Source organism: Cyclopterus lumpus, chromosome 22 (genome assembly GCF_009769545.1).
Source record: "Cyclopterus lumpus isolate fCycLum1 chromosome 22, fCycLum1.pri, whole genome shotgun sequence".
Taxonomy (NCBI): Eukaryota; Metazoa; Chordata; class Actinopteri; order Perciformes; family Cyclopteridae; genus Cyclopterus; species Cyclopterus lumpus.
In genome coordinates, this window is record NC_046987.1 from 18,359,822 (window position 1) to 18,383,282 (window position 23,461).

Consider the following 23,461-nt stretch of genomic DNA (forward strand, 5'->3'; position numbering starts at 1 on the left):
CTACGTTGTCCCATTTGTATTCACACCATTTGAAGCCCCTCACAGCCTCTCACCCTCAACCGTCAGTCAGTCCCTGAGGGTCCGGGGTTCGCTGACATGCTGATTGATGTTGTCAGCGGGGACAATGCAGACTTCATGGACGTCGAAATGTCATCATCGTCATGGCGACACCAGAGGTGTTTGACATCATGTGACATAAGCCCCCCATTTTTGAAAGTCAAATTAGATCCACATCATAGCTTTTTGCGCTTTGCATGTCTCAGTTACCTGGAAACAGAACAAGCTGTTGTGTTTCTCACTTCCTCGTCGCTCCATCAGCAGTTCCATCAGCAGCTCCATCAGCTGCTCCATCAGCTGCTCCATCAGCCGCTCCTCCAGTTGCTCCATCAGTTGCTCCATCAGTTGCTCCATCAGCAGTTCCATCAGCAGCTCCGTCATTGGGCTGCTGTCATTTGCGGGAGCAGACGGGTTCAACAGACATCCTAAGATTAAAACAGGTGAGCTAATCTTTCTATATTAATTATCTATTGTTGATATACACGTACTAGCTGTTGCAGTGAAATATACAACGCAGATACTTTTGATAATGTATTCTTAAAAAGGTTTGAATGTGCCATATTCCTTTCTTTTTTAAAAAACTAATTTCAGGTATTGGTATAGTGCAATGATTTCATTATTATCTGACGGGCCATTTAGTCTGATAGGTTCAGAATAGCTGTTAATGGGAGTTGAATAAACGGCATAAAAATAACCCTTAATACAATATTTTTTTCTGATGTAAATTGAAAAAATCCAGTTACCAGAATATTTTGGAGGTGCACAGATTTATTTGAAAATGCTGACAGACAAATTCAATAGAAAAAAAAACCTGGTGATACTTAATTTAAAAGTAAAAAAAAAAAAAAGTGTAAAGAAAGCCCTTTAAGGCAACTTTGTGACTTCGGGCTATGTACATAAAACTTCAATTTTCTTTATTATTCCTCTGCAGAAACGTTGCAACAAATATTAACTCTGAGGTTCAGTCTCCATATGCCGCCAATGTTTTTCTTTTAGGAAAATGATCTTAATACAAACTAAAGGGACTTTGGAGAGTCACATATCATGAGACACAACAGGGGATAGAGATTAAGATGATCGGTGTTTATGTAAGAAAAGTAGAGCTGTATGATCCAAAATGAACCGACAGTCGATGCAAAGGACTTCTTCTGTTATTGATTATTTGCAGGAACGGGATGTGGACCTTATTTGTTCTTTGTATCCTGGGACTAAACATCTGTCAGGTAAATCAGTATCATAACATTACCATTTTAAAATTAAAATTGCAATAATACATTTTATTAAATGAAATGATTTTTTTTAAACTTTTTTTTTCAGACTACTGGAGTCGGTAAAATTGTTTTTATTTTTGCATTACATTGTTCTTAAACAACGTGTGCAACAACTATTGTCTTCATGAGTCTTTTCTTCTATACGTTTCAGACAATTCAACACAAATGTATTATTTCAAAATGGTCGTAGAGAAAAGCGTCATCGCAAACATAACCGCGAGACTGAAAACTGTTGTGAGCAGCGGCAACCTGAAGGTCGATGACCTCAAAATGACAACAAGTTAAAAAAAAATACTTTTTTTAATTTTTCGTAAAGAAAAAAAATACTACGTATTCTATATTTAATTCGAAAAAAAAAACCCAAAAAGTTGAACTATAAGACTTTTTTTTTTTTTTTTAAATCAGTCTGTCAGAGCGTGCCGGACGGCATCCGGTGCAGCTGCCTGTCGGACTTCAGATGGAGCGACACAGTTTGTCTGGAAACAGATCAGAAATGTTGCGGCGACATGAACTGCACCTTCACCGACAAGCTTGCTCGCAGGTGTATTTCAAACGAAACAGGTATTTGGTTATATTCTACTGTCTTTGCATGTGCATAAATGTGTGTGCGTGTGTGTGTGTGTGTGCATAATTATTGTGTATCTCAAAGCATGCATCTTTCTTTTTTTTTCACAGTTGCTGTCAGCGGATCCATTACTTTGAGAGGGATGGATCATTATGATTGTCTGAAAGAAAACACCACTGAGATATTTAAGCAGTGTAATAATAATTTGTTGCAAGAGGTAATGATGCACTTCATTAAACACCTTGATCAGATTATAGGAATAATGTAAGTCATTGAGTTCTCTGTAAATAGCATACTGATGCGTTGCCTTGCAGATGAAAAGAGTGTACAGCACTTTGGCCGGATTTGACATCTTAACAATTAACCAATACAGGTGCTTCCTCTTTTTTTCTTTCTTTCTCCAAATAAAAATAATATCTCCAATTTCCGTTCTGTTTTCAATACGTGACTGAGAGTGCTTTGTCTCCGCTGATAGGGTTGGAAGCGTCATCGCAGATTTTGAAGTGTCCTTCGCTCACACGGTCAAACAACAAGAGTTGATGAGCAAGACACAACTCCTGATCAGCACTCTGTCAGCGTCGGTGGATTTGGAGACGACAGGTAAATGATATCTAGAAGGGCACTCGGAGAGAGACACACGTCCTTCCTTTGTATAGCTCATCCTTTGGATTCTTGTATTTTTCCCTGCAGGTGTTGTCCGTTTAATTATGCCGCCCAAGAGCCCGGTGTGTTACCACGACAACCCAAAGCTCACGTGCACATTAAAGGAGGACCTGGAAACCTCGCCGGTGTGGCTGCTGATGAGAGAGGGCACAGTATTTGAGATATTTAACGGCACAGAGTCCGAGGTGACAACAGAAACACTGGAAACCAGAGTCACACTAAGAAACATATCCAAGCTCTGGGAAGGTATATTTGTTTCAGCCACTCAAAAGTATGTTTCACATGTTCAGTGTGACACTTACAGTGAATATGTCAATGAGTAACCAGAGGCGGGACTTCCCTCAGTACAACAATACTTTTGAAGTACTTGTACTCTGTGTTGGAATGGTTGCTTTTGAAATGCAATAGGCTATAGTTTACTAGTTGGTTTAAAATGTAACAAATCATGTATTTTGATTACTTCATCAAAGCGATGTGACTCGTTACATTCGAGAAGTTTTGGAACAAATGTTTCAAACCGGACAATAAAGCGGAAAAGTCCTTAAAACTTAAGCCTAAACCAAGTAAACCTCAGTTATATTAACTTCTTCAATATAACTTTAGTTAAAATAGGTACAAAGCAAAACAATTAATGTTATATTCTACATGAAAGCTTTTTACAGACGATAATTTATTCAGATGTACCAACATTTTGAATGTATAGGCCCCCTACGACAATGAAGAATATAGAATATGTGGAATAAAAAGGACGATATCTTTTGGCCTGCTGCATTATTAGTTCAACAATGTCACAGAAGTGCAATGCTTTGATTTTAAACACAAACATATGATCAACAAATAAATAAGGATGCATTGTCATAGATCAATCTATCCATCAGACTATGAACCTGGACCAGCATTAAATACTGCTGACATGTTATTGCACCAATAATACTGATAATAAAATATAGAAATAACACACTTTAAAAGTGCGATCATGCATTATGCTACTCGCTGACAATACTATTATTGTGGTATTTGTATATTGTGTTATTTCACTAGCAGGTGAACAGCACTCTGTAGCTGATGAGCCAGATATTTACTTTGAGGAGTTCTTATCCCTTTTTTTTCTTCTTCTTAGGAAAGTACACATGTAAGTATGTACAACAATTAAGCTCAATCAACATAATTCACAAAGCCAGCGGTACGATGAACATATCGCTCCTGCCAAAAGCGGACCTCATCATAGCACCGCCGTTTCCACACTGCATAATTGGTTCCAATCTCTTGAAAGTAAGAGTGAAATGTGAGCTAGAGCACAACACGGATGTGTATGATGTGGAATGGACGGGCCTGAACATCGTGGCTGGTGAGCACATGTTCTTTTGTTCTTTGTTTCAATAAATAACTCCATCTGCAAAACTCAAAACTCACGACACGTATATCTTTGTGATCCTCGCAGGTCCTTTTCAAAGATCTCCTGATAGTCATGCAAGTGATGTACTTGTTAGCTGTAATGAAACCAAGGATATACCCCAAGTAACGTGCACTTTGAAGAACAGGTGCAAGGAAGAGAGAACTGTTTCAGCTTCTGTCAACGTCATATATGGTATGTTTTTAGTATTTCAGTCAAATATTGTCAAAAAACAAACGACTTTGTCCGACACCGGATCCATATTTCAATATATTAAAAATGTTGCCCCTTGTGAATCGTGTTCCCTCACATGTTAGATAAAAAAAATATTCCAGATCAAGGTTTGACTTTCCATCTTTTTGCAGAGCTTTCGACGGCTTTAATTTTCATTAAATTGGTTCTCCTGAAGTTCACTTTGTACAAATATTTGTTGCTTTGGTTCACATTATGTAATAAATGATAAAGCGAGCCATGGCTTTTCTTCTTCAAAACAGGAACCAATCAGTACTGTGCAGCGGAGGGTGATTGGGAAGTCACCAAAGCTGGATTCTCTGCAGTGGTGAAATGCACCAACGCGACCGGACATAGAGAAAGGGAATGCAAAATAGGGTAAAGCAAATCATCTGCTAATTATTATATTTTTAATGATTAATCCATTCATTGTTTGTGTACATAATGTGAGATAAATGCCCATCACAGTTGCTTGTTCAGTCCGCAGACAAATATCTTTACCATCACAGAAGTGTGCTAATAGTCACCTCGAGGAGCCGAAACCAATGAATGTTTGTTGATGATTAATTTGATGTTGATGGGCTAATATATTCATAATTTCAGCCCGACACAGGGGAAATGGGAACCAGAGGTTTCAACATGTGTGAATCGGGATGTGAACAATGTGCTGCAAAAAGCAAACGTAAGATTTGAGGACGCAGATTGAAACGCGAGCTCTCCCCTAATCGGATGGTAGTCGACGTTTACATTTCGAAAAAAACAAATATTCATCACACATGAATAAATCGTGGCTGTTGTTACAGGTTGTTGACATTGGACTCGGCTCACTCGATGACAATGCTGCGTATGTATTTTCCCTCTTTGGGAATGTCACGAAGAACTCAGCGACTATCAACACTTTCGCCAACTTAAATACATCTGTTCAAGTCCTCTCCCAAATGAGTCGAAAGATAAAATCCATGAATTCTGAATACACAGCGGATGTAAGTATTACATTTTAATGTTATTATTGGGTTTCCGATGGCAAAGAGGCCAACGAGAGTTACTTCAATGTGTTCATTTAAAGTTCTCAGCATTAAAAACGTCATTAAATGTCACCCCTTTTTTTAGTGTTACTTATGGCTGGAATTATTTCCAGTGTCACTGGCGAATTAATTAAATGTATTTCATTCTTAATTAAGCTTTTAGCTTACAGGCTGCACGTCTTTAATAACAAAGTGAAATGAATAAAGCCTGTTTCTAATCCTGTGTTTATTGAATTTCAGTTATTGCTGTCGTTCTTAAAGCTCACTTGCTTTTACCACCAATCAAATGTGTCGTCAAATCAATCATTTCGGGGCAATAATCAGTATGAACACAGTCAAATGCACATATCTGCCATGCAGCCCTGCTCATTCTTTTTAATAATTAATATAGCCGGGTGGAAATGCTTTTTGCTAACGTCGAGCAGACATTGTACATCAACGGCAATTAAAACAACGCTCCTTTTGTTTTTCAGGACTTTCTGGAGTCATCCAGCAATATTCTGGAGAAGTCTCTCAACGAATCATGGACATCAGAGGCGAACAAAGGCACCATCTCATTGGCCGAGAGCTATCTGGATTCCTTCGAGGACTTGATTCAGAAGACCAATGTAACCCGTGTCCCTAAGAAAAAGAACGTAGAGCTAGCCGCATCCGATTGCCCGCGAGGGTCAACGTGCCGGAACACGGTGTTCGACACCGACGTGAAGCTTGTGAGTCCCGACCCCGGCAGCGTGAAGACAGCCGGGTTCAAAGAGCTGGAGAACTATCTGCCCAACAAAGATGACACGTACCAGCCCAACAGCATCGTCGTGTCCGTGACGACGGAAAGGAAACAATCGGATTCAGTCCAGGTTCAAATCAAATTCTCGTTGAACAGGCCGAGGCCTCGCAACGTCAACATGAGGTGCGTCTTCTGGGACCGCGGCGCCCGGAGCTGGTCGACGGAAGGATGCGAATGGCAGGGCGCTTCCGACGAGGGGCTTTGCGTCTGCAGACATTTGTCCTCTTTCGCCGTTCTCATGTCGAGGTCTCCGGTGAACATCAGGGGGCTCACCGAGGTGACCTTGGTCGGGCTGTCCGTGTCAGTCGTGTCGCTCGTTCTCACCCTCGCGATAGAAGTGATCGTCTGGAGCGCGGTCGTGAAGACGGATACTTCGTATCTACGCCACATGGCCAACGTAAACATCTGTCTGTGTTTGCTCGTGGCGGATTGCTGTTTTTTGGCATCTTTTAACGATAACAACAAAGAAACGTGGTGTAAGATCTTCGTGGCGCTGAAGCATTTCTCTTACCTGTCCATGTTCTTCTGGATGCTGTGTCTGAGCAGCATGCTGCTTCATCAAACAGTCTTTACGTTGCATACAATGGGCAGGAAGACGTACCTGAGGTTCTCATTGGTCCTGGGCTACGTGTGTCCTCTGCTGATTTCTGTCATCACGTGGTTTTCCTATAACAACGGCGCTGAAGGCGAGTACTACTCCATGGAGACCTGTTGGCTGTGTTATGCCGGCCTCATGAAAGGCTCCATCTATGCATTCGTGATACCGGTCGGCATAATCGTCTTCGTCAACGTGTTTTCCATGGTGGTGGTGATCATTAAGCTTTTGAATCGCCCTATGACTCCAGAAAAATATAATGAAAGAGAAAAAAATGCCACCATAACCGTCATGAGGACGGTTATTCTTTTGACTCCAATCTTCGGCGTGACTTGGGTTTTGGGGTTTGCCGTAATGCTCCTCGACCTCACGTCCGGGCCCATCGTCTTCATAGTTCACTACGCCTTTAACCTGCTGAACACATTCCAGGTATACGGTCAGGAGGATCTTCAAAGACACATCAGGACCCGGTAAAGTATGTATTGCTCATTAACCTGTTGTCATTTCCTTTGCAGGGTTTGTTCATTTTGGTAACCACATACCTGGCGGACCAACAGGTAAGGCAGTTTTACTTCTTCAAAGAAAACTTTGAAGTAAATCCTAATAATAATAATAATAATAACAAAGTTTCCTGCATTTCTGGATCAACTTCGGTACTGTACTGTGTTACTTTGGAAGGCGAAAATATTTTGAATATTTGAATATTAATGTGATGGGAGTAAATTTAGTCCATAAATGCATTCACAGTGCGAGTAATCAAATATATTTGCTTCATTGTTCAGTCCTAACTCTGATGGGCTTTGTGCTAAGCTAGGCCAATGCTGCCAATCCGCTTCATATTTAACGGCCTTCTCATCTAATTCCCTGTTGAGCAAGCAAATATCCATAATTTCCCTAAACGCCAAACTATTCCTTTGACGATACATCCGCTCCATGATCTGTGATAAGGTTAAAAGGGTGTAAATTCCTCTGGAATTGTGGTAAATCTTTTAAACATCGACACATATGTGGGAACACATTTTAGCAAAGGGGCTCTACACCAAAATCAGGGAGTGTATCCAAATTATAACACACACATATCATTATCATTATTATTATTTCACCAATAATAATGTTTTATTCCAACTTTGACAGACCCGTGAAGCGCTGCTGAAACATCTAAAGAAACATCTAAAGAAACATGTAAGTGTGCCGCAACTGGGCTTACTCTGATGTAAAATACCACGATGACTATTGATTGATGACTATGGATTGATGACTATTGATTGATGACTATTGATTGGTATCATGATACACATCCTTCTCCTCTGCTCTCCCAGGCGCCGGCATCGAACACTGACAGCACCACGAACTTAGTCTCATCTTGGAATAAGTGAAAACCGGCTTAAATGTGTGCACTCTTACATCAAAACACACCACATTTTACGCATAAAAACCATAGATAATATCTTTGCATCTACATCGTCTCTACTGATGTGACTACTTTGTTGTTGTTTATCTGTGATAAAGTTTGTTAGGTAGATATCCGTGTTTTTAACATATTTCCAACATGTAATCTTTGTTTTTTGCTTGAACTTAAACTTCATATTATTGCTCATGTGATTTAAGCAATACTGTATATTACGTGTTATTATTCAGTACGGACACCCTTCAAAGCCCCAGAAACACTGTTGACTGTAAGGCTACAAGGATGTCACTTTGGTACACACTTTGTGGAGTAAAGGTGAGTCTGAGTGTTGCTCTGAGAGACCGCCTGGTCTTCGTTCTCCTTTCCTTGTTCGGCCCACTCCTCATCTGTGTCATCCACTGAAACCCCTTTCTGGGCTGCCACTTTGCGGTAGGCCTGGCATTCAATTTCTGCTCTGCAACATACAAAAAACAGAGCATTTGACTTATTTAACTGTTCAAGTCATCGCAGGATTGTCATTGGGCTGCATGTTTTGAAAGAAAGAAAGGTGTAAGGTTCAGAAAATTAAATAAGAATTGGAAAACTGGGCTCCTTCTTGTACTTTTTAAGGAAGAGAACGCAGTCGGCGTGTCCATATATTTCAGCTATCCGTGCTGGTTTGTCTCCGCAGCAGTCGTCCGTGTCCATCGGGGCATGGAGGGCGTGCAGCAGCCGCAGCACTGATAGCCGGCCGGACTCGGCAGCGCTGTGGGCTGGAGTCCAGCCGTGCTGCGTCCTCAGACACGGCCGGGCTCCATGCTCAATGAGGACCCGGGCCGTGTCGGTATGTCCTGTAGAAAAAGGCATCGCAGGGATTTTATTAAGAACTGATGTTTTAAAATCAATTGAAAAGAAATGGTGTTATTTGCTGTGAGGAACTTCAATAAATAATATAGAAGAAATAAGAAGAAAAGAAGAAATTCAGCAATGCAACAAGAAGGGCACTTCACATTAAAGGCCACATGCGAAAGTAAACAGAAGTGGGTGAAACAATTTATTAATTGGTTGATTGAGATACATTTTCTTGGCATCATATGTGATTTAAGCCATTTAACAAGAAAAATGTGACTAATTGCTCCTTTTCTTTGTTGTATGCCATTGCAAATTAAATGTAAAGACATTTGAGGATGAAATGTTGGACATTTTACAATATGTTCTGACGTATTACAAAATAATAAATAAATGTGAGATTCTTTTTTCTTAAATAATAGCTAAAGAAGATAATTGTTCATGTTTAAAGCCCTTACATTAATCAGTTCAAAACGCAAATCACGTCCACGTTGATTGGCGTATTTATTAGGACGTAACGTTTATTAGAAAGAAAAAATAACAATATACGTAATACTAATGCGTAATTTTTATTTAAATTTATTTAACCAGGAAAAGCCTCATTGAGATTAAAAATCTCCTTTACAAGAGGGTCCTGGCCAAGACAGCAGCAGCACATTAAACAAAGTTTGTTTTTAATGTTTTGCAACATAAAAATGTTAAGCCAATATTAAATCACAAAATATACATTAAACTGAGGAAAATTCGACAGCATTTCCTCAAGACACGAGAGTAAAATATATATATTTTAATTCTGATCATTTGTGAAGTACATCAATATATTGATATATAACTTGCTTAATTAAAAAATAAATATATTCTGAATGGCTTTTTAAAGTGGCGTCCTTGCAGCTCAACTGCACAGCACAATGACTGAGACACGTGTTCACGTCACAGTAAATGTATAAGATAAAAGGAAGAAAAAAGGGAAATATATAAAACTATCCACTTTGAGAGCATCTCGCACACTGGCCCCGTTATCTCAACGCAGTCGTTGAAGGGTGACATCGGGATATTTTGGAGGTGCATCCGGCTGCTCGGGTATATTCGGACCCACTCGTACCTCGAGCCGCCGCCCAGTGAAGCGGCGTCTTGCAGCTCCAGTCGACGTCCCTCTGGTTTGGATCGCATTCATTTTGCCCGAGGAGCTCCTGAACTCGAGCGAAGTCCCCCGCTGCGGCTGCTTGGTGCAACTCTGTCATCGCGTCACCGCGGTTGCATGGCAACAGCGAAAGGACAACACGGAAAGACCAACCCGGAAGCCTGTAAACGGGAAATGCTGCCACCTTGCTGCAGATGAGGGTAACTCTACTTTAATTAATTACACACGACACACCGAATGCATTACACGTGTCTGTCTTAGGGTTGGATATAAGGGATAATGTGTGTGCCGTTGGCTAAGCTGTCAAGTATAGCAATATAATAATAACTTTATTTATATAGCACCTTTAAAAAAAAAAACAGGGTTTACAAAGTGCTCTGTACAGAAGCAAGGCAAAACATAACGCCAATACACGTCAATATGAAAGTAACAAACCAATTCAAATAAGTTTTTATTCATAAATAAAGTTCACGATATAATGGCTGGCTTACTGCACATACCAAGGCCTAGCTTACTGGCATATTTATTTATTTCATCACTCCTTATATTGATTTTTATTATTTGGCTCTTTAATTACATTATTTGCAGGTGGCCGTGTATTGCGCAACCACTTAAAAACCAGTGTCCAGTGAGACTTTTGATAAGTGCTTGCCTCCAGGAGTCAGTGGAGGTGTGTCGATGGGCGTGGCCAGGATGTTGCTGCAACTCTGGCCCCCCAAGTTTCGGTTGGTTATAGCTCTTTGCCTTGGCTGGCCCTGACGTAAATCTATTTAGCATCGACATGAAAGTCCAACACCCAACATGTCCAACATGCTGTGCCTCCCTTGGAAAGTCTTAGCATTGGATTTTTAAAATTGTTTTATGTATTGGTTGTCTAACTTTAAGAATGTCCCTTCGTAGCATCTTTTGTCTCCCTTTGGACTGGGGAGGGGACTGCAGACTCATAACGGATACCCTAATTTGTTCACTTTCAACACAAATATAAATTGTGTGACTGTAAAACTTAATATAGTTAATGCTGGCCTTTTGAAAAGATTTGCAGCACTAACCCGACCGGCTCAACAGCCTGTTCAAATATGTATAATCCATTCTTTTCAAAATCACTCATTTAAAATCACTAATTCATACCAGCACTTGTTTATCGACACAAATTTTATTAACCACATGACAAGCTTAATTGTTCATAGTTATTCAAATGTATTTTCTAACAAGACAAATATGAACTTTCAGTTGACAAAACTCAAGGCTGTTCTGTCACAATTGGGTTTCCCCATGAACATTCATCTTGAGAGCTGAAACAAAGATAAGATCACATATTGAGAACATTGCATTTGCTTTCATGTCTAAATATCAAATGATATTTAATATCCAATTAGCAACAAGATTTATATGGTTGAAAAGGGATACCAAGTCTAGTCTACTAACCTGATCCCAAACGTTCTTCCAAGGCATGGTCTGTGTCCAGTCCTTTCCAGTATTTCTCCATCAGTGTATTTATCACCGCTCCCTCGCACTCAATTTCCACTGCATACTGAGGAACCGCAGCCTCTGATTGGTCGTCCATGTTGAACACCGTCAGCTTGAGTGGTTTATCAACCAGAAGGTTGTTGAAGTCATCGTAAACGTCGTCATTCCAGGACCCCTTGGACTCATCAAATCCTTTCAAGGAGCACAAAAAGGCCTGAGGAGCCTTCTCCAGCAGACCTTGAGTCAGTGATCTCACATTCTTGATGTCAACGTCAGACTCGTTTCCATAGTCGATAAACAAGACGCAGAACCCATCGTCAATCCTGCGTATTACTTGACCTCGATACCACTGGTCGTCACTGGAAAACAGAGCCAGGCATGGACTGCCAGGACCAAGAGTCTCCGGGAACATCTGGTCCTGTTGCATCTTACCTTCTTCCTGAGCAAGCTCTGATACTTTGCTGAGCTCCTCCGCGTTGTCGTACTGACACCAGAAGTAATGGGGATGCACAATGCAAGAAGCATATACCTCCTCTTTTTTGTTTTTGGAAAAGTGTGGCTTCTTGTACATACAAGCATTGACATTTACTTTGGAAACATTGAGAGGAGTCATGCTGGACTCAGTTTGAATATCTTGGAGGGCGGTTTCCTCTTGAGGGTGTTCTATCAAAACAGATTCATCGGCAACTGGTTCCCAGTGTTTCTGCATTGCTGCATTAACCATTGCTCCCTCACACTCAATGTCCACTGCATACTGAGGAACTGAAGCCTCTGAATGGTCATCCATGTTGAACACTGTCAGTTTGAGTGGTTTATCGAGCAGAAGATTTTCAAACTCATCGTAAACTTCGTCATTCCAGGACCCCTTGGACTCATCAAATCCATTTAAGGAGCACAAAAGGGCCTGAGGAACCTTCTCCAGCAGACTCTGAGGCACTGATCTGACATTCTTGATGTCAACGTCAGACTTGTTTCCATAGTCGATAAACAAGACACAGAATGCATCGTCAATTCTGTGTAATACTTGAGCTCGATACCACTGGTTGTTACTGGACAACAGAGCAAGGCATGGACTGCCAGGACCAAGAGTCTCTGGGAACATCTGGTCCTGATGCATCTTTCCTTCTTCCTGAGCAAGCTCTGATACTTTGCTGAGCTCCTCCGGGTTATCGTACTGACACCAGAAGTAATGGGGATGCACAATGAAAGAAGCATATACCTCCTCTTTTTTGTTTTTGGAAAAGTTTGGCTTCTTGTACATACAAGCATTGACATTTACTTTGGAAACATTGAGAAAAGTCCCACTGGACTCAGTTTGATTATCTTGGAGGGCGGTTTCCTCTTGAGGGTGTTCTATCGAAACACATTCTTCGGCAACTGGTTCCCAGTGTTTCTGCATTGCTGCATTAACTATTACTCCCTCACACTCAATGTCCACTGCATACTGAGGAACTGCAGCCTCGGCTTGGTCGTCTATGTTGAACACTGTCAGTTTGAGTGGTTTATCAACCAGAAGATTGTAGAAGTCATCGTAAACATTCTCATTCCAGGACCCCTTGGACTCATCAAATCCATTCAAGGAACACAAAAAGGCCTGAGGAGCCTTCTCCAGCAGACTCTGAGGCACTGATCTCACATTCTTGACGTCAATGCCAGACTCGTTTCCGTAGTCTATAAACAAGACGGTAAATGCATGACCAACTCTAGAAATTACTTGAGCACGATACCACTGTTGGTCACTGGAGAACTGAGCAAGGCATGGACTGCCAGGACCAAGAGTCTCAGGGAACATCATGTCCTGCTGTGTCTGTCCTGCCTGCTGAGCAAGCTCTGATACTTTGCGGAGCTCCTCTGTTTTGGTGTGCTGACACCAGAAGTAATGGGGTTGAACAATACAAGAAGCATATACCTCCTCTTTTTTGTTATTGGAGAAGTTTGGCTTCCTGTACATGCACGTATTCACATTTACTTTGCAAACATTTGTCTGTGTCATGTTGGACTCAGTTTGAATATCTTGGAGGAAAAGCTCTCTTTCAGGGGGGTCTATCGGAATAAGTTCTTTTGCAGCTGGTTTCCAGTATTTCAGCATTGCTGCATTAACAATCGCTCCCTCACATTCAATTTCCACTGCATACTGAGGAACTGCAGCCTCTGATTGGTCGTCCATATTGAGCACCGTCAGTTTGAGTGGTTTATCAACCAGAAGATTGTAGAATGCATCGTAAACGTCGTCATTCCAGGAGCCCTTGGACTCATCAAATCCATTCAAGGAGCACAAAAAGGCCTGCGGAGCCTTCTCCAGCAGACTCTGAGGCAGTGATCTCACATTCTTGCCATCAGCTTCAGACTCATTTCCATAGTCGATAAACAAGACACGGAAGGCATCGTCAACTCTGCTAATTACTTGACTTCGATACCACTGGTCGTCACTGGAGAACTGAGCAAGGCATGGACTGCCAGGACCAAGAGTCTCTGGGAACATCTTGTCTTGTTGTGTCTGTCCTGCTTCCTGAGCAAGCTTCGACACCATGTTCAGGTCTTCAGTGTTGGCGTACTGACACCAGCAATGATGTGGTCCAGCAATGCAGGATGCGTATACCTCCTCAGTCCTGTTTTGAGAGATCTTTGGCCACTTGTAAATGCAGACATTCACATTTCCTTCGGGACAGGAAGGAAGGGAAAGTTGTTGTGTTATTTCTGAGTCTCCTTGGCCATCTTCCATTTCTTTGTCCATAAGATCTGTTATTGGTTTTCTTCCTTCATCTAAAGTCTTTTCATGTTCAAACTCTTGTGCAGAGTCATTACTTATGGATTCTGAAATCGGCTCATCTCTTGCATATGGTCCATCGTTGCTGTACACTTTATTGAGATCTTTCATCATTGTCAATATGGATACATTCGTGAGCTCTTGAGTTAAACAGTCCTCATTTGGCCCACCGCCATGCTCTGAGCTGTTTAAGAGCTGCTGGTCAGTCTGCTCAATGGGACACGTTGTCTCTTGTTGTGTTATCTTTGACATCATCTCTCTGACTTTCACATTTAAATTCAGAGCTCCAGTAAACAGTTCAACAATGAGCTTCCCTTTTTCTCCCTTTGCTACCACTGAAATGGTGAACATTTGGCCAATGGCACTGTCTGCAAACCACTTGTTGACCTCTTGTGGCACTTCTGTCGGGACTTCAAACAGTCCAAGTGTAACAGCCTGCACAGGAACAGACCTGGCCACACCTGCTTCAGTGGGAAAGGGACAAACATCAGATTCATTCACTGAAAGGGTTTGGCCATAGTCCACAAAGTGTACTTTCATTTTTGGAGACATTTCTACCACTTGACCTCTGTGCCACTGATTATCAGTGAACCTAGCAAAACAAATGCTATCAAGTCCAAGTGGGCAATCTGTGGAGCGTGGCTGGTTGATTAGTTGTTTAACACTTCCCATCACTTTGAAAAACAAGTGTAAATTCCTGTCCAGTTGGCAGTAGAATCGATTGACGTTCTCTGAATAGGTTATCCACACATCTTCTTTTCCATCCACCTCAATATTGTACGTGGAGCAATTGTATACATCCAATGGGACCGTTGGAAGAATTTGAAGGAGTGCTTGAGCCGGTGCACATTCCTGAGTCAGAAGCTTGCATGCACTGTCAGATGGTGTTTCAATATCGACCACATTAACCAGCATGCCTTCTTCATCAGATGTTACAGCCTTCACAGTGCATTTCAACCCAATTTTTGACGAAGCGCCTACATCCACCAACTGCTGAAACTCTGCAGTATCAGTCTGAGTGATGGAAGTGGGATTAGTGGAATTCTTGCAATTGAACAAGCGACACTGGAAAGCCTGGGCATTTAGCCGTAAGAAAGCTGGATCAATGAGAAACACATCGTGCAGAGGGACTGTTTGAGTTTGACCATAGTCTATAAATCTCACATCTACATCAGAAGTGTGGTGACTTGCCATGATCCTTGCTCTATACCACATGTCATTGTCTTGATTACGGACGACACAGATTGACTCAACAAGTGGATCACGGTGGGTGGATGCATAGTGGTTTTGCAGGTCCTGCATCAGGTGTCTGAGAGAGTCACAGTTTTCAGTTGGTTGACACCAGAATTTCTGTTGACTTTCAATGAAAGATACTTTTGCATTGACACTACTTCCTACAGTAAACACATACTCATCACCACAAGCATTCTGCACCAAAAGATTCCCATTGATCTGTACCATAGGGTCTGGATGCTTTGAATTATCTTTGATTTGAGCATCATCTGCTCCAGATGTGGCTTGGTTCTTTGTGCATGGCAACGTTTCTTCTTGTAAACCATCAACATTTACAGTGGCTTTGTTCTGTAAATCTGTACAACAATGTTTTCCAAGTGAACTGAGAAATGATGAGGCAACAGGTCTATTCTGGACATTTGTATCTCGTTCTGATGAAAAGGGTCCAACCTTCTCTATAAAACAATCATTCATGCATGCATCATCTGCATAGAGAATGACATCATAGACATCTTGAGGTACATTGTGGTGGTTAAACTTTGCCACGAACCTCTTGTTCAGGAGCAGTGATTTCAAGTAATCATTCTGGCCTGTAGTCCAACCTGTGCCGTTATCTTTTACGCCTTCGAGAGAACAGGTGTACGTGAAAACTGGCATTCTTAGAAATTTTCCATGCAGAGGTCTGATGTCTCCAACTGGGACACATTCTTTTTTTCCTTCATCCACATGCAAGACTTCAACAACACCATTGCTAGTTATCATTTCATTTAGTAACGAGCGATGCCATCTGCCGTTCATCCCTCGAGCAGCACATGGATCCCTACAGGTCAAAGGTTGTGCCTCTCCTAAATCTGAGCTTTCTTCATAGTGCTGCTGGATCGTTTCTGATAAAATCTTCACTGCCTTGGAAAAAACTTGGAGTTTGCAAAAAATGTTACATGGATTAGTTACCTCAGTCACGTTAACAAGTTCAAAACTATCAGTTAACAGTTCTGGGTAAAAGTATTGGTTGTGCTTCTTAAGTTGGCAATTAACATCCTGTTCCTGCGTTGGGTGTTGGGCCTCAAGACATTTCTGCACAAGGCTTTTAAACTCATCTACCGCCATCTTCTTTGCAACCCCAATCTTACAGATGTGCATGGAAACGATTGGTATGTCGAGCAGGATGGTCCTGTCTGGCATCAGCACGTGCTGAACCAGTCCCTTAAACTTCTTTCCAGGCAGAGACAGCAAAAACTGTGTTGGTATTTCAGGCCAGTTATTCTCAAGGCAGAGCACATTTGCAAGTACGCATGATTCAGTTTCAGGAGGAAGGAGGAAACAGTCATTTTGGCCCCATGCTAAAGCTTCACTGGTGGAGATATGGGGCTGTCCCTGGTCAATTAGAAAAACATTGCAAGTTTCACCTTGAATCGATACCACCCGAGCTCTGTGCCAGGTGTCACTGATGCAAACCAGACAGAGATCCCCTGGTTTTCCTTCGGATCCATGAAACCTTCTTTTAGGAAACTGAATTTCCGCCCTCATCTGCTCATAAAGAGGCTTCCTTCCATCATCCATGTTAACCCATAATTCCACAAGACCACAATTGCGGTTTAAGTTCACCCTTGTGATGACAACAGGTACTTCTGATCCAGGCGTTGGAAGCCCGGGAATTGAACACATTGTGAAGTTCTGGGGTCAAATACACCTGCAAAAGAGAAAACAAAATGATGTTTCAATATCAATGAAAAATAGGCAATAATTTAAAGAATTGCTGCGTCCCACAGATGTAGAATCCCCATTGTCGTTTATGCCTGTGATCTGTGGTCTCGCATGAATCTTCATTAAAACCATACCTTTCAAAACACTTCTGCATAAACAGTCTCAAGCTACTCATCCGTGCAAGTTTAACAACTAAGATTTTAGCTTGACTGCATGAGTTTGGGAGATATGTGAGATTGACGGCGCATCAGATGCAAACTACGAATGCATCCTGTAGAAAACACTTCATGAATCATGTGGACATAAGTCAAACACAGGAAACCCGCACCAGTGATCACAAACAAACCCTCATCAACATAATTTGCCAACTAAACACTACACGCCGAGAGGCTGGATCAACAGCTCTGAACATAATATTGTGAGTCACTAAATTAGCATTTTTTTTAGCATCTCTGGGTACAGTATCACCGCTTCAAAAGGTTAGTTTTTATGACCCCATTATTAGTAAAAGTTGTAGGCTGCATGCTCACCAGCAATTACAGTATTAACGGTGCAATACATAACATTTTTAGATATATGAATACATTATTTAAAAAGTGACGGTCATTATCCAATATGCATTATAATGACAGCAGTTTGACAGCAAGTTATAATTAGCAATTATGTTTATGTTGGTCACTGTGATGATGATAAATGTACCTGCTGGTTGATTCAGTATAGTAATCCTTCAAACGTTAATTTCGCTGTTTGTTTGTTTTTATTGTTAAATCTTTTTTTTTTTTTTATTCGACCAGTTTGACTAACACTTAAGGTTTTTTTTTTTGCACAATTAAACAGTTATGAAAGTAGAACCAATTCAAGTACTTTTAACTAATCGGGAACTCGTCATTGTCGGGCGTTTAAAATCCACTCTAATCAAAAGAATCTATGTTATTTTACACCAGGGTTCACTTAAATAATCCTAAAAATGAGGCAGCACGTGTCTGCAACACATCCAGCTCTATGTGCAAAGCTAAATTGAACACACGTGACTTTTCACGGCGCGCGACAGGCCTTCATCTTCACCACACTAATTCGGCTCTGATTAATTAACTAAAAGTTACTCAACTTGTTAATTAACTAAACACGAGTCGATCTTCTCACCGTGTTTGTTGCAGGCGACTCATCATCAAGGGGACTGGGCGTCTGAAGGACCTGGGGGGTGGGTGGGGGGGGGACGACTCACATGCGTGTTTAAAAGGCTTCGTATTTACATGGGCGCTCTATATAACGCCTCGAAAAAATACATGCAAGATATCAAGAAGACCGTGTTTGATAATTGCAATGTGTGTGTGACCTAAAAAAACAAATTCTGCAAATGTCTAGTCGACGACCAATTAATTTATCATTTAAAAAACAAACAAAAGTTAAAAGCTGTGAGATTTTAATGTTGGCCGTAAACGTCGCTCCGGAGAGCCAATCACGGAGCTCGCTCTCGGTTCCGCGTTTGACAGAGAAGTGAAGCCCTTAAACTGTCACGGCTGCAGCTCAGTTTGCGACACACCGACCAGGAAGTCTCCAGAGACAATGCGCCCTCTTCTCGTCTTATGGTTGCAGACTGCACGCGCACAATGGTAGGCGACCTTTATAACATGCTTGTCATATTTGTTCTTTTTTTTTCTTTCTGAAGTTAACCGGAAGTTGTTTCTTATTTTAAATGCACCTGTTGCCGTCGGGTGGCTCCACGGGGGCTGTGGGTGTGTCGGCTGTTCTTGTCGAAACTTGAACGAGTGGTGGGAAAACACAGCGCACGAGATATATATCTTAACTTAATTGACTAAGAATAGTGATTTGCAGCTATATTTGATCTATATCCTATATACAAACACTTATTAAATAAGGTTAATCAGGGCCTAACATATATTAATGTCAGTTAGAAAACATTTGGAAACACAAAAGCTGCAGTGGATGTTTAGCTGCAGAGCCCTGTTGCTCAATAACACTTGTTGTTGTTGTTGTTGTTGTTGTTGTTGAGACCGTTGCTTCTTGGCTCACATCTCTTTTTTTCTGTTTGTCACACGCTCTTTCTTTGAAAGCTTTTTTTGTTATTGCATAGCTTATACGCTATTTAGTATATCTTCAAATATTTCCCTGCAGCAGGTCTGTCGTCACCTTTCTACAATACTAAAAATAGTTTCAAAAGTATTGCTTGGTTTAAAAAAAAAAAAAAAAAGAAGAGGAACTTGTTCCAGGCATTGAGTGATAAATATGTAATGGCTGACAGCGCCAAATCATCATAAGTAAGACAAAGATCTGCATGTTTGATTCTCAGGATATCTATTGCCAAACAATTTTCCTTAGTTGACATCTCAAACTTTAAACCAGTGGTGGTAGAATACATTCTACCACACAGTGCAAAAATATACAAGTAACAGTCATGCGTTCAAAATCTTATTTAATTAAGAGGGTAATAAATATTAGCATTAAGATATATAAGTACATAGTGCAAAATGGCTCATTCGCTCTACACGATAAGTCAAGTCTCAGTATTGCCTACTGCAATGTTCAAATTGAAGGAGGCAGAATATTTTTTAAGGTGAAATGTGATTTAGAAATACTATTATGAATAAATATTATCATGCTGCAGATGTCCTGACCGACATGTCATATTTTAGACTTAAGAAAACATCTGTTTTGGACCAATCCCCGTAAAATAAAATAATTAGAATATGTTTTTCAATAGAAATGAGGACATTGATTCCCTCCTAATATCGCAAATCATATTGCTATTGCAATATCAGTAAAAAACTAATCGCATTTCAATACTTTCTCAAGATCGTTCACTAGTAATGTGTAGCTAATTTCAGCTGATGTCAGCTACTTTATATAGGTCTAATGTTTGGGTAGCTTCATCTCTCAGAATACATTGCAATTTATAGTTTATTAATATTTTGTGCATTCTGAGTCTGTAACAATGAAGCTGTCAAGTAAATGTAGGCAGTAAAATATACAATATTTCTATCTAAAATGCAGTGGCATAAAATATAAAGTAACAAAAAAAAATTACCTACCTTTTAAGATTTAATTTAAGTAAATGTACAACACCACATAACTCAAACGTAGAGGGGAAAATATGTAATCAAATCACAGCCCTACAAATGGATCAATAATAATAATAATATCTGACATGATATTGTCTTGCCGTTGACTCTTATTTCCAGTGACTTGTTTCAAAATGAGTAAGAGGAAAGGCAAAGTGAGAAGTGACGTGACAGCTGTCATGAGCCGCAGAGTGACGGCTGATGCGAAGCCCCAGAGACCTTCCTTCAGCAGAGCCACTCCCTCCAGCACCGTGAGCCCCCTCCCCCCCCCCCCCCCCCCCCCCCCCCCCCCCCCCCTTTCTTTACGTCTCACCAACTCTCTCACGGGCTAAACGCTGCTTCCTGCATGTCTCTCCAGGGAGATATCGGCCTCATCGAGAGCATCACTCTGAAGAACTTCATGTGTCACCATTGGCTCGGCCCCTTCCAGTTTGGGCCCAACGTGAACTTCATCATCGGCAACAACGGGAGTAAGAACACTGGATTTTTTTTTTTCCTAAATGTCACGTCTGTCGTCTTGCTTGTCGTCTTTGACTTGTGTGTTTTTAACACGTCCCGACCGGGCCGGGTGACAGATCCACAGCGCGTCCATACCCTTTTTGAAGCGAGGCAACTTCTAATCTATTTATGTTGGTTCAATAAAACAGGCTGAATGTCATTTCAACCAAGCAGGGGTGGACGGAAACTGTAACTGTTGTGTATTCAAATGATTATCTACAAAACACAGTAAAGCAGGTACAGCTGAGATAGACTATTGGCTCAAATGAATGATTGACAGAACATGGAGGCATCTCTCTACCATCACTACCTAATAAAGGTTTAGCATCACTACCTAATAAAGGTATACAAAAAAAGGCCCCCAAATATATTTGCAGATTACCATTATTGTTCCACAAACCAATTAATCAACTAATTGTTTCAGATCTTATCCCACCTAATCAGGGTTGTGCCCTCTTCGTAGATCAGGAGAATAATCAGAGTCTGAATCAGTTGTCTTGAGTCAATTTTGTGTTTGTTTTTTTGTGCAAAGGTACATTTCCAGAAAAATAAATTTCCCCCTGGGGATGAATACAGTATATATCTATCTATTGCGTTACAGCCTGTTGTGTGTCTGCCGGCTGCAGCGTTCTCACTCAATACTGGACCCATTTTTGTAAAATGGTTTTCTCCATTATTCACTTAGAATATAATAACATGGGGAAATATAATCCAGGTCAATAAATACCAAAGTTACCCTTCAACATTTAGTGAAATAAATCATTTAACCGGAGGATGATTTCTGCCAACAGGTGATTCCATTTCGAGTGTTTTAATCCCCGCATCTTTTGTTGTTTCCAATCTAAAATCTCAGGTGGAAAAAGTGCCATCCTGACTGCTTTGATGGTCGGCCTCGGGGGAAAAGCCACCGTCACCAACAGAGGAATGTCTCTGAAGGACTTTGTGAAAACCAGTGAGAGGTAAGTCCGACTGCATCATGTTATTCCTGGAGTATCCATAAACACTGTGCATTGCTCCTGGAATACCACCACAGTGTACTCTGCTCTCTAGCGCCGCAGATATCACCGTGAAGCTGAGAAACAGAGGACCGGATGCTTTCAAAAGGGACGCCTACGGCGACTGCATCTCCGTCGAGCACCGGATCTCCAGTGACGGATGCCGGACCTGCAGACTGAGGAGCAAAACCGGTGAATTCTCCCGAGTAACAGATGATGTCGAGTCTTATTTAACCTTATTTAACTTGTCAAATAATCCAGACGCACATGGGAGTGACGAAAAATCACTCCAGTCAGACCTCCACCATCTCTGTTGGGGAGATGGTGGTTGTCTCTGGCTTTACACTTCTTTATTTTTTTTATTTTTATTATTTTTTAGGATTAGATTGTGCACAGCTGACGCTAACGAAGATTGACCTTTTTCTATAATTCTGTAGATTATTTTCTTGATAAATAATTTTGTCTATAAAATATTCACATTCAAGGTGAAGGTGATATATTTAGAATGCGCTTGTTTTTTGTTTTTTTTGTGCCGATAAACAGATTCAGTTTATTTTAATAAAATGATTAACAAACTCATTAAATCCTCACATTAAAGAAGCTGTAGCCTCTCATTGAAACGATTTATATTTGGACCATTAATAGACTAATCGTTGCTGCTCCACAGTCGCGTGTTGTGCAAAAAAAAAAAAAACAATGTTGACAAAGCATCGAAATACAAAGTAAACAATAATATCGATGAAACCATAGATTTAAACCACATTGATTTTCTTTTAATTTTTTATTTCAGGTCAACTCATCTCAAACAAGAAGGAGGAGCTGACCGCCATTTTGGACCACTTTAACATCCAGGTACTCGCACTGTACAGCTCTTTTTTAATTTATTTATTTACGATTTTTAATTAGCAGCTCTTGTTTAAAACAATCTTAATATGTGTATTGGGACCAAACTACAGAGCCCCTTGTATGTGAAAACCCACAAATAAGCCTTTAAAAATAATTTCAGATATTTTTTTTGCATCTTTTTATCTTCCAGCGAATGCGCTAATTGTATTTTCCGAGCTTTTTATATGTAATAACTGCACAACAATGCACCTCGAAGGCTTCATGAAGCAGCACATGTGTTCGCTGTGTTCCAGTTGGATAACCCCGTGTCCATCCTCAACCAAGAAATGAGTAAACAGTTCCTGCATTCAAAGAATGAATCCGACAAGTACAAGGTAACAAGACCGCCATTGTTATTAACTACGGGCGTCTCATTTTGAGACCGCATCTGTAACGATGGAAGTTAAAACGTGATGTTTTCTGCTTTATCGTCGTTTGCAGTTCTTCATGAAGGCAACTCTGCTGGAACAGATGAAGAGAGATTACATCCACATCAAGCACACGAAAACAATCACGCGGCAGCAGGTGGAGAGTCAAGATGAGGTCCGTGTTTATGAATCATCACCAACCGATATGTTTTAATATGTCATATGTACACGATGTATGCTGTTTATTTTCAGTTCAACACAGGGGAACTTCAATATTGATGCCATGTCGGTGCACCTGCTTAAAAGAAAACTATTAGAGGAAGATGTATCAAATAATAAGAGTGCAAAACAAGAATAAATAATAAAATGAGCAGTAAACATACACAGCCAATTCTAGATAAACTAAATAAAACAATGTCTGATGTTCCAAAGGTACGCTTGAACTTAAAGTTGATCACATACACACATAAGTAATCATCTTAATAAAAAATTAAAAAATAACATCC

General features: G+C 40.7%; 4 protein-coding genes across 11 annotated transcripts in view; 2 read left to right on the forward strand and 2 right to left on the reverse strand.

The window, feature by feature from the left end:
- Positions 1 to 431: 431 nt before the first annotated feature.
- Positions 432 to 7,991, forward strand: adgrf3a (adhesion G protein-coupled receptor F3a). Its single transcript, XM_034562644.1, has 18 exons — positions 432 to 497; positions 1,226 to 1,280; positions 1,375 to 1,387; positions 1,480 to 1,608; positions 1,734 to 1,889; positions 2,004 to 2,110; positions 2,208 to 2,266; positions 2,369 to 2,493; positions 2,584 to 2,802; positions 3,677 to 3,904; positions 3,998 to 4,144; positions 4,444 to 4,558; positions 4,784 to 4,862; positions 4,984 to 5,163; positions 5,679 to 7,010; positions 7,097 to 7,138; positions 7,716 to 7,763; positions 7,901 to 7,991. The coding sequence occupies exons 2-18, from the start codon at positions 1,233 to 1,235 to the stop codon at positions 7,955 to 7,957; spliced, it is 3,084 nt and encodes a 1,027-aa protein (XP_034418535.1). The 5' UTR covers positions 432 to 497; positions 1,226 to 1,232; the 3' UTR covers positions 7,958 to 7,991.
- LOC117751146 (ankyrin repeat domain-containing protein 66) lies at positions 7,661 to 10,094 on the reverse strand. Its single transcript, XM_034562722.1, has 3 exons — positions 9,920 to 10,094; positions 8,591 to 8,819; positions 7,661 to 8,443 (listed from the first exon to the last, which is right to left on the reverse strand). The coding sequence occupies exons 1-3, from the start codon at positions 10,056 to 10,058 to the stop codon at positions 8,275 to 8,277; spliced, it is 537 nt and encodes a 178-aa protein (XP_034418613.1). The 5' UTR covers positions 10,059 to 10,094; the 3' UTR covers positions 7,661 to 8,274.
- A 998-nt stretch (positions 10,095 to 11,092) lies between these two features.
- Positions 11,093 to 20,380, reverse strand: LOC117751085 (tudor domain-containing protein 6). 4 transcript variants are annotated; one of them, XM_034562614.1, is made up of 5 exons: positions 20,180 to 20,380; positions 18,273 to 18,323; positions 16,832 to 17,115; positions 11,384 to 14,656; positions 11,093 to 11,250 (listed from the first exon to the last, which is right to left on the reverse strand). In XM_034562614.1, exons 3-5 carry the CDS (start codon positions 17,088 to 17,090, stop codon positions 11,213 to 11,215), a joined length of 3,570 nt encoding a protein of 1,189 aa, XP_034418505.1. In that variant the 5' UTR covers positions 17,091 to 17,115; positions 18,273 to 18,323; positions 20,180 to 20,380; the 3' UTR covers positions 11,093 to 11,212. The 4 variants fall into 4 exon arrangements, with proteins under 4 accessions (XP_034418505.1, XP_034418502.1, XP_034418503.1 ...); XM_034562611.1 differs by having other exon boundaries at positions 11,384 to 17,115; XM_034562612.1 differs by lacking the exon at positions 18,273 to 18,323 and having other exon boundaries at positions 11,384 to 17,115.
- smc6 (structural maintenance of chromosomes 6) overlaps positions 18,611 to 23,461 on the forward strand; it is a 14,947-nt gene continuing 10,096 nt past the window's right edge. For 2 of the 5 annotated variants that reach the window (XM_034562638.1, XM_034562637.1), the window contains exons 1-8: positions 18,617 to 18,742; positions 20,330 to 20,460; positions 20,568 to 20,679; positions 21,561 to 21,666; positions 21,758 to 21,894; positions 22,493 to 22,554; positions 22,842 to 22,922; positions 23,029 to 23,130. In XM_034562638.1, the coding sequence (XP_034418529.1) occupies positions 20,344 to 20,460; positions 20,568 to 20,679; positions 21,561 to 21,666; positions 21,758 to 21,894; positions 22,493 to 22,554; positions 22,842 to 22,922; positions 23,029 to 23,130 (717 nt within the window). In that variant the 5' untranslated portion in view covers positions 18,617 to 18,742; positions 20,330 to 20,343. Of the gene's footprint in view, positions 18,743 to 20,329; positions 20,461 to 20,567; positions 20,680 to 21,560; positions 21,667 to 21,757; positions 21,895 to 22,492; positions 22,555 to 22,804; positions 22,923 to 23,028; positions 23,131 to 23,461 lie in introns of those variants that run through there. The other 3 variants (XM_034562640.1, XM_034562639.1, XM_034562641.1) reach the window with 2 other exon arrangements.